This window comes from Cornus florida, unplaced genomic scaffold (genome assembly GCF_030987335.1).
Source record: "Cornus florida cultivar Cherokee Brave unplaced genomic scaffold, ASM3098733v1 CherokeeBrave_3.0.0_Hap2_Chr10, whole genome shotgun sequence".
NCBI classification, from domain to species: domain Eukaryota; kingdom Viridiplantae; phylum Streptophyta; class Magnoliopsida; order Cornales; family Cornaceae; genus Cornus; species Cornus florida.
The window spans coordinates 99,541,177-99,556,648 of record NW_026775580.1 but is presented as its reverse complement, the minus strand read 5'-3'; the positions used below and the strand labels follow the sequence as shown (position 1 = coordinate 99,556,648).

At 33.6% G+C, this 15,472-nt stretch overlaps 2 protein-coding genes across 3 annotated transcripts; both read left to right on the top strand.

Annotated features, from left to right (window-relative positions):
• Window positions 1-149: 149 nt before the first annotated feature.
• LOC132276317 (protein DETOXIFICATION 29-like) lies at window positions 150-3,292 on the top strand. 2 transcript variants are annotated; one of them, XM_059777690.1, is made up of 8 exons: window positions 150-594; window positions 783-1,324; window positions 1,611-1,697; window positions 1,843-1,899; window positions 2,087-2,325; window positions 2,413-2,549; window positions 2,731-2,817; window positions 2,912-3,292. In XM_059777690.1, the coding sequence occupies exons 1-8, from the start codon at window positions 289-291 to the stop codon at window positions 2,999-3,001; spliced, it is 1,545 nt and encodes a 514-aa protein (XP_059633673.1). In that variant the 5' UTR covers window positions 150-288; the 3' UTR covers window positions 3,002-3,292. The 2 variants fall into 2 exon arrangements, with proteins under 2 accessions (XP_059633673.1, XP_059633675.1); XM_059777692.1 differs by having other exon boundaries at window positions 152-594; window positions 2,431-2,549.
• A 5,074-nt stretch (window positions 3,293-8,366) lies between these two features.
• Window positions 8,367-9,421, top strand: LOC132276316 (uncharacterized). Its single transcript, XM_059777689.1, has 2 exons — window positions 8,367-8,632; window positions 8,768-9,421. The coding sequence occupies exons 1-2, from the start codon at window positions 8,479-8,481 to the stop codon at window positions 9,244-9,246; spliced, it is 633 nt and encodes a 210-aa protein (XP_059633672.1). The 5' UTR covers window positions 8,367-8,478; the 3' UTR covers window positions 9,247-9,421.
• The last annotated feature ends 6,051 nt before the right edge of the window (window positions 9,422-15,472 follow it).

Below are 15,472 nucleotides of genomic sequence, written 5' to 3'. Positions count from 1 at the left end.
GTAATCCACGTGAAGGTATGGTTGCCAACCAAAAATACGGTGTTACAAGCTACGAGCATGCCGAAATATGACAAATGCTTAATGACTTAGTGCGTGTGTGTGTGTATATATATATAAAGAGAGAGAGAGAGAGAGAGAGAGAGAGAGAGAGAGAAGCCACTGCTTAGGACGTGCATGTTAATTTGGTGAAATGTTGGGGCTATAAAATCCTTTACCCTTTATATATTTCTGTGATATATAGATCAAAGCTAACAAGTTCAATCCCTAGCTTGCGAACATATAGTATAAATGGAAAATAATGAGCAGCCACTTCTGTCCACTATTAGAGAAAATGACCACGGTCTAACTTCATCCTCTTCTTCTTATGATGTAAACGACATAGGTCCAATTAATGGAGTCCGGGACATCTTTAGAGAATTCGCTGTTGAGTCAAAGAAGCTCTGGTGGCTGGCCGCTCCGGCTATCTTGACCTCCCTTTTTCAATATTCCATGGCCGCTATCACTCAAGTCTTCGCAGGCCATCTCGGAACTATTGATCTTGCTGCCCTTTCCGTTGAAAACTCTGTCATTGCTGCATTCGGTTATGGTATCATGGTATATTACATCTAACATATCTTCCGAAATATGTATAGAAAATTAACAGATTTCATATATATGAAACTACAAATTTAGTTTTGTGGCTAAAAGTATCTTGAGTAAGGCCACTATTATTTTGTATGTGAGTATATATATTCATTTTGTATTGAAATGAATGCATGAAATTAATTAGTCCTATGAAACAGTGGGGGTTGGGGAGTGCACTAGAGAGCCTTTGTGGAATAGCTTTCGGAGCTGGTCAGATTGAAATGCTTGGGACATACATGCAAAGATCATGGGTTATTCTCAACACTGCAGCATTAGGACTCATGTTTCTCTATATATTCGCAACCCAATTCTTGAAACTAATGGGGCAGACTGCAGCGATATCTGAGGCGGCGGGGACATTCGCCTTGTGGATGATTCCGCAGCTATTTGCTTATGCCATGAACTTTCCACTAATGAAGTTTCTCCAAGCACAGAGGAAGTTCATAGCCATGGCGGTGATCTCGGGGGTAGCGCTGGCTCTGCATACTATCTTTAGCTGGTTGTTGATGCTGAAGCTGGGTTGGGGACTGGTAGGTGCAGCGGTTGTGCTGAACTCGTCGTGGTGGTTCATTGTGGTGGCTCAGCTTGTCTATGCTTTGAATGGGGCATGTGGTGGAGCATGGACAGGCTTCTCATTGGAGGCCTTTCAAAATCTATGGGGGTTTGTTAGGTTATCTCTCGCATCAGCTGTCATGCTCTGGTGAGTTAGTTTATTGTGGATGTCAGTTGTCGCCCATTATTTTCAATTTTAAATTTGAATATACCAAACACTATAGCACATCATCATCCGTCATTCTCTGCCAAAAAAAAATCTAATTTTATTGTCTTTTTTGAATGTAGGATACGAGTCTACCACATTCTTCTTTCAGTGACTCCTTTTTTTACTCAATAGTAGATTACAAATTGCGCAAGAGTTCACTTTCAGTGACTCCTTTTTTTTTTTTTTGGATTTCAAATTTACTACTACTATTACAAGTTTTCTGCAGTTTAGATATGTGGTATTTTGCGATTCCAGTTCTCTTGGCTGGATATTTAACGAATGAAGAGGATTCAGTGGATGCCTCTTCTATATGGTGAGTTTTTCCATTTACCTTGTTTTCAATTTCTTCTACTTTTGATGTTTTTTTTTTTTTTATGTGTGCTTAGAAAATCATGGCAACATACTGGAACACTTTATATTTGTTGCGGTTGTTTTATGTAATATTGTTGAGTTTTCAGCACCAACATACTGGGCTGGACAACGATGGCAGCTTATGGATTCAGTGCAGCCATAAGGTTTGAAGCAACAACACTCCATCAGACCAAGGTTTTCTAATAGTAAACTAACAAAAGATACAACAGAAAATCAAAACAAAAATAGATTTCTTATTTTATTTTTGAATTCAATAAGGAAAAAGAAAAAAAAAAAAAAAAAAAAGGTAGAAATTTTTGCTCACTTGTATGTTGTTGAATAAATGTGCAGTGTAAGGGTGTCAAATGAACTCGGTGCAACTCACCCGAAGACTGCAAAATTTACAGTAACCGTAGTCGGAATAACTTCCTTCTTAATCGGTATCTTCCTTGCAGCCATTCTGATCATCACAAGAAAACAGTACCCAGCCTTATTTTCGACCAGTGTAGAGGTCAAACAACTCTTATATGAGCTTACGCCAGTACTAGGAGCATGCATTGCCATTGCCAGTGTTCAGCTCTCTCTCTCTGGTATCAATTGAATGTTAAATCTTTCCTTGTTTTGTGCTTAATTTCATGGTTTATTCATTTTAGGGTTTAAGTGCAAATAATTTATAGTTTACGGCACTGCGTTAGGGGTGGCCATTGGAGCAGGGTGGCAAGCTCTTGTTGCATGTGTGTACATTGGTTGCTACTATATAGTTGGTGTTCCTTTGAGTCTCCTTATGGGTTTCGCTCTTAACATGGGTGTCCAGGTAATTCACTCTTCATCTTCATTTATGTTATATAGTAGTATGCAATTTTGAATTCTACCAAGGAACATTGTCTTGAATAATATATACAAAATTTGGGAAAAGAAGTTAGCTTCAAATTTCAAATTAAAACACTTTATTTTAAATATATTGGGACAAAATCTTGGGACATTAATGTTTTTAGGGGATCTGGTGTGGACTTCTCTTCGGAATGATCGCACAAACGTGTGCTATGTTGTGGATTATGTATAGCACAAACTGGAATAAAGAGGTAACTACCTGCATCAACTTCTTTAATAATATAGTTTGTGCAAGTTAGTGAATGATTTAATATAAGTAAGATTTTAATTTGATACACAATGCAGGCTTCGATTGCCGGAGACAAAATTATAAAATGGGGAGGAAAAATAGATGCTGACAAGAACGAGAATGAACCAAATAGTCTGACCGCGTAAAGGACATGGAACAAGTGAAGATTCTTGGCAACATTCAATAACAAGCTCATGATAAACAATTGCAAAAATGGAGTTAAATCCTTCAAAAAAAAATAATAAAAAAAAAAAAAAAAAATTTTTGATTCGCTTTCTTCTTAGAGGGTCCCCACGGTAGGTTTTTTTTTTTTCCCTATAAATGTGTATGTATATTCAAATATGTGATCCAACGATACAATAGTGTTTGATTTTCCTTCTTCAACAGGACTATGTCTCTTTGTTTCTTAAATTTTTCTTTTTCTGTTTGCTTCTTCACTTCTGTAAATTATCTGAAGCAGGAAAACACCGTCCATCAATGACAGAATTTTGAAATGTTTTTTGCGTATATAACTCGAAAAGATTTTTTTTTTTTTACAACATGTATACTGTCCCACAATATACGCACGTCAAGAGTAGATGATTGGACTTGTCATGATCCAGACTTAGAAGAGTTAGAAATTTCTGTTTAAAGATGAATTTGCAAGGTAGATTAATAATGCATATAAAGTACTTTGATGATCCTAGGCTTGTAAGTTTTGCATATTATAATGGTTAGCAAAAGTAACACAGTCACGGTCCTAAATCATTTAAAAATAGTCCGAGATTTCTTATATTGATTGGTGTTAACAAGATAAATAGCCGCCTCTACAAGGTATTCTTTTTGAAATTGCTACAACTTTGAAAAAATTATCACATGATTTAATCCACGTATCATTGTTTGTTTGTGTGTATGAGACGGCACCAATTATGTGGACCATATAATAATAATATGTGTACAATTTTCTGTCTTTAGAAAAGGACAGTATATTCCGTTTAAGGGCCTTTCATCGGTCAACCTCCTTTTCTGGGTAGATGCCAAAACAAAAGAAAAGTGGGTACCACTCTCCCAATCACTGTTGAAATGTGGCGCAATACCATTGGCCTCACAAATTTGTATATTACTGTCATATAAAATAAAATTCTGAACATCAATTATATGGTTAGCCACTGATCAGTCTTCAGTCCAGTGTTCCTCTTTCTTTCCTCATCCTAATCCAAACACAAAATATCCAGTACTTTTACCTTGTGAATATTTTCATATTTTCAATAGATTAAGATTCCACTGTGATATGTTCGGCGTATGAAATTTTAAATAAAAAAAAATTATAAATAATTGAAATAATTTTTTTTTTCTAATGTTATCAGTTTCAATTTCGAAACTTGCCAAACATAGTCTAAGTTTTATTTGATTACACAAAATCAGGTTCATCCATCAATGTATGATATTAGATAGGTTCACATGTAATTTTTCTGGTTGGCACTGGTGTTCTCACACACTTTCCAGAAACCCCAAAAGACGACGTAGAACTTCCCTACAGCCCAAGTTGAAGAGTTGAGTGTGAAATGGGTCGGCCCACTCATTTTGTCTACTATAAACATTCAACAAGTCACTTGCCACAACTGAAAGAGAAAAAAATTTGTAATTTTCATCATAAGTATCAGTTATTATAATTCAATAAAAAATCCATTATTAGATTCCTTTCATTTTTAATACTGCCAATCTTTCCTTGTTTTTAAATGTGGCGTGCAAATAAAATTTGCAATCAGAAATTCACATAAAGTTGCATGATACTTTTTAGGAGATTTTTTTTTACATTTATCATTAAATATTATTTCTATGATATGACTCTACTTTTTAAAGTAGAGGTGGAGTGTTTGCGTCCGGGAAAAATAATTAACATTTAGTGACATTTTAGAATGTGAAAATTTTAATTATAATGATGCACTATGAAAGAGGAATATTGATTGCACAAAGAGTAATAAATGGACATATGAAATGTTCCTATGAATATAGCGGTGTTGATAAGAATTCAGAATGTAAATTCTTGAGGTTTCGTTTTCGAATCGCATTCCTAACTTGAATAGTGCGTGTGTTGTGGGACCGATTAGGGATGGCAACGAGGGCAATTTTGGGCGGGTGTACCCCCTCGGTCCCCACAACCATTTAGAAATCCTTGCCCCATCCTGTCCCCACCCAAAACCGCCTAAACGGGGACCTTTCCACCTCATTCTCAGCCTGTTTAACTTTTTTTACTCCAGCGGGCACCCATCACGCCCCGTTTAGTTCCAGAATTTCACCTCATTTTTTTTTAATTTTTTTCTTTAAATACAATTATATAACTATTGAAAAAATCATTAAAAAATGGACAATCAATAATTTAACATAAAGGGTATGAGTATTCTTAGTTTGTAGGGCTCTGCCGCTTACTAAAACAGTTGAGAAAGTGAGTGAATGGATTTATGATTTCTAGAGCTAACTATATATATTAATAAAATAAGGGTAATTTAGTAATTTATCTATCTAAATAGGGCGGAGCGGGATGGGGTGACCTCCCTTGTCCTTGCCCGAATCCACGTAGGTTTTCATTAATAAAAATCATTTCCGACTAAATAAATTTAGCGGTCCCCCAAAACTGCTATAAACAGGGCGGAGTAGAGCAGGTACCCTTTCGTGCGGGATAAATTGCCAACCCTAAGACAGATACACATGCTTTAAGAAAAAATAATTATTAAAAAAATAAAGAAACAGATGAAATTAGCATGGAACGAAGTGATATTAAATATTCTAAAATTTAAATTTAGTAATTTTTTATTAAAGAAAATTATTAATTCATTTGGTCCACCCCACCCTAATATGATGATGTAAAAAAAATTATTAATCCATTTGGTCGACCCCACCCTAAAATGATGATGTAAAAAAAATTATTAATTCATTTGGTCGACCCCACCCTACAGTGATGATAATGACCAAGAATTTAATTATAACCACTCTTATATGTCAATTTCTTTCTAACTAAACATGCAGACCAACAGTTTAGATACATTTCACAAGCATTAGGTTTTCGCCACAAATGGTTAACTCATAGTCAGTGTCCACCCCCCAAAATCTGTGTCTAATCCATATCACCACTCAAATCAGGATAACATTCAACATTGCCTTCTGGTTAACACGTGTGTTGTCACACGCTTTCCAAAAACCCCCTACAAGACAGACGTCCAAACAACCCCTGCAGCCCAACTTGAAAGGATTGCGTGCGAAATGGGTCGGCCCACTTACTTTTTGCCACAAGAACCGTCCAACAAGTCACTTGACATTTGACACAAGTGAAAGAGACAATGAGTAGTGGACTTTAACCGAATATCTCAAATCCAAAGTTCTTTCAAAAACCAATTTAAATTGCTCATTTGCCAAATACGAATATATTGGCATCAAATAAGAGAAAAAAAATATATATATATATATGTGTGTGTGTGTGTGTGTGTTATTCTCTGCTATTCTTTTTTGTCTCAATTTAGGTCATGTCAGACGAGTTTGTTTCAGCATCAACACCTAAACCAACAAGTTGGAAGTTTTACATTATGTTCGAGTGGAATAAAGTTCATTAGAGGGTTGCTCCAAAGTCAAATTCAAATTCAAATTCCTACTAAAATTTATTGAGATTCTAAATATGAGGAACAAAATTTAAATGAACCACAAATCATATCAATTTCGTATACTAATTTTAATTTTTTTCGAGGTAAGACTGTTAAATTAAAAGTTAGAAGTGCGAATACTTGAAACTACTATACTTTCAAGGACAACAAAGGGCAACTCAACTGTTAGGCTCGATGAGTGTAGTAAGAGAAATTGTAATGATCGCATCCGCTCTATTAATAAAAACTCATTAGACTATACAACATGGCTTGAGAAATCAATTAAAATATAATTACCCTTTCAGATAAGCTTTCAATGAGTTGACGTTAGTTCAAGTTGTTTGATTTTTTAAGATTTAAATTTAACAAATAATTTCTTTTTAAAGTGGAACCTGAACCGTGTTTAATAAATATTAAATACAAACCAAATCATTTCCCATCAACATTAGTTTTATACAAATTAATTGGAATAATTCAATATAAATGGAACTTAGCAAACAGGTTTTCATTTTAATATTTGTTTGGCATATAGGTTTACATTCAGTTTAGTACAATATATTTTGGTTAACCTTAAACCAATTGCACCCATGAGTATTATTTTAGTGCCCCATTTATAGATGTGAATGCATCAAAAGGACAAGGAGATAAAGTTGGATATGCTCATCTCCTTTATACTAAAATAATAAATAAATACCCAAAATAAAATTGAGAAAAGAGATGAAGAAAGTGAAACCAACAAAGGGGTATGAATCAGTAACCCTTACCCTTTACCCTTACCCCACGTTTAGGAGTGGAGTGGGAACCACAGACGCACAGACCACGTTCAGTTGGGACCCACACAGCATGTCGATTGATGGGAGTGTTGCGGAAGTCCTGCATTGTATCACATTATCACATGAAAAGGACAATAATTAACCAAATAGTACTACTCCTATTAAGCTGAACACACCACTACACTAACCTTAAAAGTATTTTGTTAGAAAAAAATAAATAAATAAATAAACTTATCCTTTGGAAGCACCCTACTTCAAAACAGTGTTTATATATTCTCGTTTTTAAGTAAATTATCTTACTCGTGAACGAGTGATGGAGAATTGGTGATTAAAAACACCACCATTATATAAAAAGGAAAACCCCCTTCAACACCTTAATCGTTACTTTTATAATTATTTTATTATTGTATTTAGACTTGTATAAGTTTAGTGTTACAAGGGGAGACTTGTCCCACATCGAATCCGGATGGAAAGTAACATAAGTATAAATGGGTGGGTATGCAGCACTACCAATAGTTCGAACTTTTGGGTAAATGGACAAGCGTCCGCCCGTTACAATTGGTATCAGAGCCAGACCCAATCCTTGATCTAGTGCCCGGCCCGAAAGGCGTCCGGGTGAGCCACCCCTGGTAGACAGGGTGGTCCGACCGCAGCGAGGGTATTGCGAGTTCGGGTGGGGGAGAATGTTACAAGGGGAGACTTGTCTCACATCGGATCCGGATGGAAAGTAATATGAGTATAAATTGGTGAGTATGCAGTACTACCCAATAGTTCAAACGTCCGCCCGTTACATTTAGGGACAAGTAAATACGATTTCAAATAAAATTAAATCTATATTTATTATTAAACTAGAATAAAGAGGAGCCCAACCTAAACTCGGCTGAATTCATCAAGTTTATAAACCAACCAAAGAAACTCAAGTTCAACTCAGCTAAATGCATTTTCCGCCAACATCGTGTTGCACTTGCTCACTTTAACCTTTGGTTTTGGGGACCACACCAACAAATCTGAATGACGAAAATTTCGGGGGTCTTTTCCCGGTTTCTACCGCCCATGGCCCACGCGGTCTCTCCCTCCTCCTTCTCTCCTGTTTCAAAAAGTGTATAAATAAGGGTTGAAGGGTACCTTGCATAGGCTTGAAGAGGCCACTGCAAAGCATCTTCATAGCTCTGGTCTTCCTCCTCAATACTGTTAATCTTCCTTTTCTTTTCAATCTCCATCGTACAACAAAAAAGCATGGTCAGAATCAACTCCAACCCCACCGCTACCACTACCAAGTTCCTTTGCAGTTACGGCGGCAGAATCCTCCCTCGCCATCCCGACGGCAAGCTCCGCTACCACGGTGGCGTAACCCGTGTCCTTTCCGTCCACCGCTCCGTGTCCTTTGCCGGTCAGTTCTTTTTCTCTTTCATACTATAATATAATATAGTATCCTATCCATGTATATTTATTTATATCTATATATGTAGAATATGGAGTGAGATATTTATGGTGTGGTGTGGTGTGGTGTGGTGTGGTTATATAGAACTAATGGTGAAGCTCGGAGAGTTTTGTGGCACGTCGGTGAGTCTGAGGTGTCAATTGCCCACCGAAGACTTAGACGCTCTGGTATCCATCACCTCCGACGAAGATCTCGCCAATCTGATCGAGGAATACGATAGAGCTGCATCACCACCGTCCACTTTAAAGATCAGAGCCTTCCTTTCGCCGCCTAAATCCACCAAACAAATCTCTCCTCCTCCTTCAACTGCTTCATCTTCTTCATATTCCGCCGCCGAGATAGGTTCTGCTTGGAGGCCTCCGCCGGCTAAAAGCACCTATTCTGCCGCTGCGATCGGTTCTGCTTCGAGGTATCCGACGGCCGGTCGGTGCGTCCGTCGGATTTCGGCGAAGGCAGCGTTTCCCTTGTGCTATGAGAAATCCGCGGGAAAGCTTCCTCACTGTGCTCACCGGGGAATCCCTAACCACATCTACCTCGTCCACAATGGCAATCACTGGCAATAGCACTCAAAGTTTGATGAACGGATATTAAAATCTATGAGCAATAATATATACAAACATATTGAACCACAAAAATCAAGAAGATAAAACGTGAAGCTTCATCTGAGATGTAAAAAATGGGGACAAGGAATTGGTATTTATATGTGCAATTAATGGAATTATCAGTGCGATTTCGTTTTGGATGATTCCAATGTGATATGGTGAGCTCTGTTCGTCGCCATTGTTTTGTTGCAGCATTTTTTTCTTTTTCTTTTTCTGTTTCTCTTCCCGAGTTGCCGTCTTTAGGGTTCTGTTGAATGCCGTCAAAAACTTAACAGGAGATGCCATTCCCCATCATTTTCATGTTAGACGTTACAGTTGCCAAACAATCATCTGTTTACTTTGATGCCCAAGTCTCATAATCCAATTTCTATGTTCTATTTAGGGTATGTTTTGATTGTCTACATAAATTTTTGATCAGCTGTTTATTATTGTGATTTACAGGTTGAGTGACAACATTGAAACTTTTCAACCGACTGATCATGAAGGCTCCAATATCCTGCAAGTAACTGTAAGTAATTTCCATTTTTCTTTTTTCGTTTTTTGTGTTCCTTGACAGAGTATTTAATGTTATAATGGTTTCTCTATGTTTGGATTTGGAAGAAGCCCCAAGGAAGAGTGATCCAAACCTTGACATATGACATGGAAATTAAGACTTTGAACTTGGACTTGGAAATTAAGACTCAAAGTTATCGAGACAAAGATAGATCAGTATTAATTGAAAAGATTTGAAAACTCAAAATCACCATGACAAAATAAACCCATAAATTGACTAGATTCGACGAGGACTCAGAAGAAGGGAAGACCATGGGGATCGCTAAAAATAGATAGCAGCTGGAAAACAGATGAAAAATTAGAATGATTGGAGGATGGTGCTTTCAGTCTTTTTTTCTACCTAAATGGGCATGAAACCTTCTCTATGGTTATTGTATATTTTTCAGCTCCTTGGAACTGAAGTCCTGAAAATGAAGGAGAAGAGTATATACCCAATTACTTTCCAATTCCAATCCAAATAACCTATCATGTGCATATAAAGATACATTACACAGCAGTGTACTGTTCATGCCCAGAATAGGTCATGATCTTGATCTAAATTGAGCTTAATCACTTGGAATAATTAATTATACATAACCTTGACTGTAGAAAGAAGAAATAGAATATATGTATATATATATATATATATATGTATGTATATATACACATGACACTAGATCAAACTTAGAACAAGTGATTTAAATATGTAGATATGGCGATCATTAACAAAGATTGGAATTTGAATAATTGACCAGTAAATGATTATGACACATCATCCATTATGATAACGATATATTAATTAATGTAAAACACTCCTCGATCTTTTACATTGGATTATGATTTATAAATCTATTCATATGGTAGCAGATGAGATCATGGCCAATTTATTACAAAAACAAATGATCTTTGGAGTAGTCTTGGAGATGGACGAAGGCTTTTTTAAGGTTATCGTCCCCAACTTTTCTTTTTCTTTTTCTTTTTTCACTTTGTTTTCTTGTGCTTAACAAAGGATGCCTTCGAGATCACATGTTTTTGAGTCCTTTTGATAAATTCATTAAGAGAAAATAAGTCATCCACATCATGGACCCCAATGGAGGCACTGTATTTGTAATTCGCTTTAAAAGTGAGGTCCACATTCCACAAAGGTGAGCAGCAAGATAAATGGGATGATGAAACATGCTAAACACTTAGTCCAGCTGGAAATGATGGAACAATTGCCTACTTTGGGACCAGGGCAGCCTGAGAGGTCTCCACAGCTCCTTCCATTTTAATGCATGTTCGGTAGGAAAATGCCGTAAATTATACTTACTTCCTTGACAAATCACAGACAAATAGAACATTTGACATTTATTATTTTGACATCTCTTAAGAGTGTAAAGTATCTTTCATACTCTTATTTGATTTAATTTTAAAAAAATATGTCAAATCAGAAGACTATATTACCCTTTTTTTCCATTTATTACTCTACCACCACCACCACACAATTAAATTATTTATTAATTATATGGTCCACATAATTTAGACATGTAATATATTTCATTAATTAGTGGTTAAGTAAATAGATATCAGATTAAAATTATATTATTTGGTTAACTTATAAATTACTTTTATGATAATTAATTATTGGGGAAGTGTTTTCCTATTTATTCCTTACTTTGATGGAGAGTGGAATTAAGGTTACTAAAAATGAAAACTGATCTTCTCTCTGCCTTTATAAAAGTGCATATATCCCATCAATTATGAATGCTAATGAAAATAACACGTATAATATTTATGTATGCAAAAGACCAAGAGAGAAAAATCGATTTCCACGCTTTGGTTATTGCAGTTTAGCATATTGTTCGTTTCGCATAAAGGATCTCGAAGTTTGTCTTGATCTGTACGAGTTTTACAAATACGAATCGAAATATTTATATCTAACTATTTATTTATGCGTTATAGGAATGTGAGAATAATGAAGTTTTAAGATTTTGGGAATCATATTTATTTGTGATGAAGTTTACATGTGGTATCAAAGTTTATGGTTTAGGATCTCATTATTTTTCACTAATGTTGCATAAATAAAATTAAAATTAAAATTAAATAATTGATTAATATTTTCTTTTGGAATTAGTATGTATAGGCACACTGTGCGTTTTTTCTATAGATGAACATATTGTACGAATATGAACTGAACCTACCAATTACTCCACCTTCTATTTATTAGAATGTTGGGAAAATCCACGGCATGTAGATTAGTTTTTTTTTTACTCGTATTTTACAAACTTTCAACTGCTTATACAAAAGCAAAAAAAAGACTAAATGACAATCAAGATATATAAGTTTGTTTCTTAATTTCCGTGCATAATTGGAATAACACATGAAATTGAAAGTTTTAATAGAATTATGTTTGTTATTCTTCTGAAGAAACTTATTGTTATATAAGTTGTTGTCCAATAATTCAAAGATTTTATTTTAATTATTTAAAATAAATAAATAAATTATTAAATACATAAAGCACGTGTATTTATTTATTTTATTAAAAATCTGAATTTTTAGAATAATATGTGAGTCTAGAAATTTAATTTGATCTTATTGGACATACAAATAAATGATTGTTTTGTACCCAAACATATGTACATGATGGATAATCAATTTTAGATTGATTCAACTATGGCCCCTAAGTCCAGAAATAAAAAAAAATAAAATTTTATTATATATATAAAGTAAAAGGAAATTTTTTATTAAATTTTTGGACTATTAAGTTTCTGGGATCGAACTTACCTAAACTTGGATCGATCCGTAAGAGTATGTATGTATAATGTTAAATGGGTAAATTAATGATTAATTAGTTACCAGCTAATTTAATATTCATGTTATATGAGGGTTAGTAACTACCAAAGTAGCCTAACCATAATGATTGATGAATATTAATTTTAGTAGTAAATATAATTAATGATAAATTAGTCACTACCTAATTTAATATTCATATTATGTAAAGGTTGGTAGCTGCCAAAGTGGCCTAACCATAATAGTTGATGAATATTAATTTTAGTAGTAGACATAATTGCAATATTTCGTGAATAATTGATACTTATGATTTGTTGTGATATTCATGAATATTAAGTTTATTTAATTATGAGGAATAATTTCCCAAATGGAATTAATTTTCAAATGATTAAATAAAAATTAAGGGGTTGTATGTATTTTTTAATTAGGTAGATATAGGATATCCAAATGTAACTTATTTGTTTAATTAAATAATGCATCACCAATGAAGATAAACATATAAATACATGTAAGCATCATTATTAGTATTTTATAGTTTTCACCAAAAGGGGTACTATAGTTATACATTGTATTTATATTTTTAAGTTATACTTACGTATTGTTAACTCAAAACATTGTTGTTGTGAGTATTTTATCTTATTATGTTTCTTTATTACATCCCTTAATTCACATGTTACGTCTGTTCTGATTCTAAATAGAACTAACTTCTCATAATGGAATGAGTAAGTTAAGTTCAAAATTTAGGTGTGCTAAATCTTAATTTAGCATTTTAAATTGAGAAACCTACTGTTATTACTGATAAAGACTATGGGTAAGAAAAGATACTCCATAAGGCTTGGGAGAGTCGAGCAAATTAAGCATTATGGTTATGCGAATAATTGTTCCCCATAGTGATAGTATTAAGAAATATTTGACTAGAAGAATGTTTTCGTATTGTAAATAAATATCTAAAATTATATCACTACTATGTATTTTTGTTGGTACTCTTACCATGTATGGGTATATTCTTAAAATGACTAATGTTGTTACAAAATTGAGAACCTTATGCATGATTGTGGATGAGAATTTTCTTATTCAATTTATTTTCAATTTTTTGTTTACTAAGTGTGGGTCATTTCGAATTAACACTATTAAGACAAGTGGAAAGTGAAAGAATTGACCATTATGTTAATTTAGGAGGAGACAGGGCTTAAGCAGGAGGTAATTATTATGTTCATCTCGTGACTCGAGAAGGTAGAAAGAAATTTGGGAATAAACCTGAAAGGGCATTAAGTGAGCAACCCCAAAATTAAAAGATTTAGGTCAATCTACTAAAAGAAATGAATGTAATAATGTAAAAGTGTCATTTATGTATTGAACAATTTTAGAAATATTACATAAAACATAAATAATGATTCAAAAAGAAAGATAAGTCTTTTAACTTTTGTATATTTCGAATCACTTATTGATATTCCTTCTAATACATGATAGGTTAACTTAAGTACTAATGTTTATATTTCTAATAGATGCAAGGATTTCTTATAGCCTAACCACAAATTCAAATGAGAATTTCTTATTTATGAAAATTGGGAAAAAGTTTTGTTGAAACCATTTTGAAACCATTGAGACATTTTGTTTAGTCTTAGATAATGGATTTTATTAAAATTGTTTTAAACTCTTTATATTTCTTCAATTTCTTTCAATTTGATTTTATTTCAAAACTTTATGTTAATGATTTTTCCTTTAAATTTGATAATGATATTTATTCAAGAAATTCTAATTTGTGAGTTATGGTATTATTGTTGATAATTTCTGTAAATTTAAACTTGATAGTTTATTTATTAAAACCCTTTTGACCTTGCATCATAATGTTAGAATTAAGTGTAGCTCGATTAATGAAAATTCATTTATCGTATAACATAAAAGACTAATATTCAATGAAAGGTTAGGAAAATTAGTAAATAATTTGATTCTTCTGAATCTATACTTTACTAATTTTGTTGTGTGTGTGAATTGTATCAAGGGTAAATAAACCAAACATATAAAGAAATGAGCCACAAGAAGTACAAAGCTTCTTAAAATTATTCATACAGACATTTGTAGACCTTCTGATGTTCTATCTTTTGGTGAAAAAAAGTATTTTATCGTCTTTATTGTTGATTTTTTCACGTTATGCATATATCTATTTGTTGCATGAAAATTCTCAAGCAGTGGGTACTCTTGAGGTATACATAAATGAGATTGAAAAACAACTAGATAGGAAAGTGAGAATCATAAGGTTATATAGAGGTGGTGAATATTATAGAAAGTATGATAAAACGGGTTAACACTCTAACCGTTTATTAAATTCCTTGAAATGTATGGCATTTGTGCTCAATACACTTTGTTATACATGCCACAACAGAAACGTGTAACTAAAAAGCATAATCGTACTCTTATGGATATGGTTAGGAGTATGTTAAGTAATTTCTTATTATCCATAACGTTGTGGATATTAAGTAATCTAAAAGATACAAGTTTTACTATTCTAAACATAGAACGATAATTATTGAAACTGTTAATGACAGATTCATTGAGAATGGTGAAATCAGTGGGAGTGATAAAAATAAGAATTTGATCATTCCAGAAGTTAGAGTACAAATCTCTATACTCATAACTTATAAGGAAATAATTATTCCTTCAGTTGAACCGTATTATAACGAAGAATAATTGAATAATCAACAATTCCATAAATGAGATTGTCACTAATGAATTGATTGTAGAAAAATCATAAGGAATAACATTAAGACGATCTTAAAGAGAAATGAGAGCTGCTATTTTAGATGACTATGTGATATATCTACAAGAATCTGATTTTGATATATAGTGAGATATATACGGATCCGGTTACATATTCAGAAGTCATTAA